The sequence below is a fragment of the Penaeus monodon genome, chromosome 6 (genome assembly GCF_015228065.2).
Source record: "Penaeus monodon isolate SGIC_2016 chromosome 6, NSTDA_Pmon_1, whole genome shotgun sequence".
Classification (NCBI taxonomy): Eukaryota; Metazoa; Arthropoda; class Malacostraca; order Decapoda; family Penaeidae; genus Penaeus; species Penaeus monodon.
In genome coordinates this window covers 36576431-36579255 of record NC_051391.1, presented here as the reverse complement: position 1 = coordinate 36579255, position 2825 = coordinate 36576431, and the positions used below count along the sequence as shown (strand labels likewise).

The 2825-nt window shown below is 33.0% G+C and overlaps 1 protein-coding gene across 1 annotated transcript in view; it reads right to left on the bottom strand.

Annotated features, from left to right (window-relative positions):
- Positions 1-648: 648 nt before the first annotated feature.
- The window catches only part of LOC119574413, a 31569-nt gene continuing 29392 nt past the window's right edge, over positions 649-2825 (bottom strand). Inside the window, exon 3 of the mRNA XM_037921635.1 lies at positions 649-821. Within this exon, the coding sequence (XP_037777563.1) occupies positions 664-821 (158 nt within the window). The 3' untranslated portion in view covers positions 649-663. The remainder of the gene's footprint in view (positions 822-2825) is intronic.

The following is a 2825-nucleotide window of genomic DNA, read 5'->3' as shown; positions in this document are numbered from 1 at the left end:
TGCAGTGGAAGACTTAGGCAATGATGGTTTAAAGATATAATTTTATTATATAATATATTATTTTATATATATATAATAATATATATATATTACACACATACATTTTTTGATTATATAAAATTTTTTTAAATAAATATATATATATTAATATATATAATATATAATATATAATAGGGGTGTGTGTGGTGTGTGTGTGGTGGGGGTTGTGTGGTGTGGGTTGTGTGGGTTGGGTTTTGTGTGGTGTGTGTTTTGGTGTGTGTGTGTGTTGCAGTATATTATATAATAATATTATATAATTTATATATATTATATAAAATAATAATTAATTGTATATGTATATTATGTTTTCACTTCAATAATTATAAAATAAAATTAATATGTATTATATATATAATTAATTTATATATTTTATATATTAGATAAATATATTATCCCTTTTCAAATATTTCACGCATAAATATATATTTAATAATATATATATTATATATATATATATATATAATATATAACAAAATTTTATGATAAAAAATATATATATAATATAATATATATATATATTATTAATATTAAATTTATATATTGTGGTGTGTGTGTGGTGAGTGGAGTGTGAGTGTGAGTGTAAGTGTGTGTGTGTGTGTGAATTCTCAATTTCATTTTCGCGTTTTAAGATAAATACTTACCGTTGGTGCAGCACACACATCTCTTGCCACATTCGTCCCACCCTTTCCCCCACACGTTCTTCGGCGTGCAAGTTCCGACGTCGCAGGATTCCGTACATTTATTTGCTTTTCCTGTGATCCCTAGCTGGCGACCGGTCGTCACTGAAGAGAAAATATAAGAATATTCAGTCTTTGAAAGGGGTTTCCCCGTAAACCAATTTTATCAAAAAAGTAGTTGAAGGGGAAAACAATACCAAAATAAAAGTTGGAAAGGAGTTTGTTTCACGTGCTGCTTCTCCAGAAGAGAGGATGCAATTTACATGTAGGAGGTATATTAATCTTTCTCATACTGAATATCTACAGGCACTCAATTACTAATTCGAGATTCGTCTGTGAATGATGATGCTGACAGGGACGATTAATGTGATAATAATAGTATGTACTGATATAAGGACGTATAAACAAAATACACCTAATAGTCAAGATCCATGAAAAACTATCGATATGCTCTGGATGCGAGGCTCATGGACTCATCGACGACAAACCGATCGTGGCCCATCACTAAAGCCTTTCGATTTGTTTAGCTTGTATACGTTCTACATTATCTCTACACACATAATTCACCACACACCACACACACACACACACAACACACCACCCCACACACACACGCAAAATATATTATATATTAATATAAATAATATATATATATAATAATAATATTAATATATATATATATATATATATTATAAAAATAATATACATACATACATACGAATCGTACATACATACATATATATATTTAATATATATAATATATATAATATATGCATGAAAAATTAATATAATTTTTTTCTTTTTTTAAAGGAGGGTTATGTTAGTTTGAGGGGCGAGTCACCCGGGCCGGCGGTTGTTCCATTGGGCAAGGGAAATTTACTCGATTTCCTACCCAGCCACTGGGTGGCCAAGCCCCCCCAGTCAGGGTATCCCGGGTAAAAAGAGGAATGATTTTCCTAAAAGGTAACGCCCCGGACTCTCCCTGGATAGGAACTGGGGACCTACCCGTACCCCAAAAGCATCACAACATGAAAACTACATTAAATATCTGCTGTGACCACGGGGTTTAACATGAACCTACCCTTAAAAAAAAAATATTATATATATATGTATATTAAATAATATATATTTTATAATATTAAATTTTTATATTAATTATATTATAAATATTATATATAATATTTATATATTATATATACAATACACATTTCACTCAACACACAACAACACACACCCAACCCACACACACAATATATATATATAATATTTTATATATATATTATTATTATATATATATATATATATTGGTGTGTGGTGTTTGGGGTGTTGGGTGTGTGTGTGGTGTGGTGTGGGGTGTGTGTTGGTGTGGTTGTGTTGTGTGTGGTTGTGGTGTGTATACAGGTTAATATCCATCATCTATATGATACATACATGTAAATGATTATTGAGTTGTATACACACACCACAACAAACACACCACCACACACACAACACCACACAACATTTTAAAATATTATATATAAATTTTAAAATATATATTATATTAGTATATATATATAATATAGATATATATATATATATATATAAACATATTTGTGTGGGGGTGTGGTGTAGATATATATGTACATATGTATACATATGTACAAAAAAACCCGAAACCCACACAACCACACACACACACCACACCCCAAAACCCCAACACACACACACACACACACACACACACACACATACGAGGTGGAGGTCGGACTCAAAGACTTCACTTTTTGAGAGTCCGGTCACCGGGTGGGCAAGGAGCTTCACCTGATTCCCACAGGTAATCCCCAAAACGGGGTACGTGAAGCAAGGTGCCAGTTGTAGATTGGGTTTTGAGCAAGGCAGAGAGCGGCTCACTCGCTGAAATGGAGAGATGAGCAGAAGAACCACACATGGGCAGTGGTCAAAAGGGTCATCGTTAGTAAGCCACTGCTAAAGAAGGGAAGGGAACCTACTCAGTATTTCCCTAGAATCACGATCTAAAAGGAAAAACCTCGGAACGCGTGAAGGATTCAGTACTGGGGGGCAGTGCTGGAACCCACAAAGAACTGCTGGCGGGAAAAACGGGGTTTT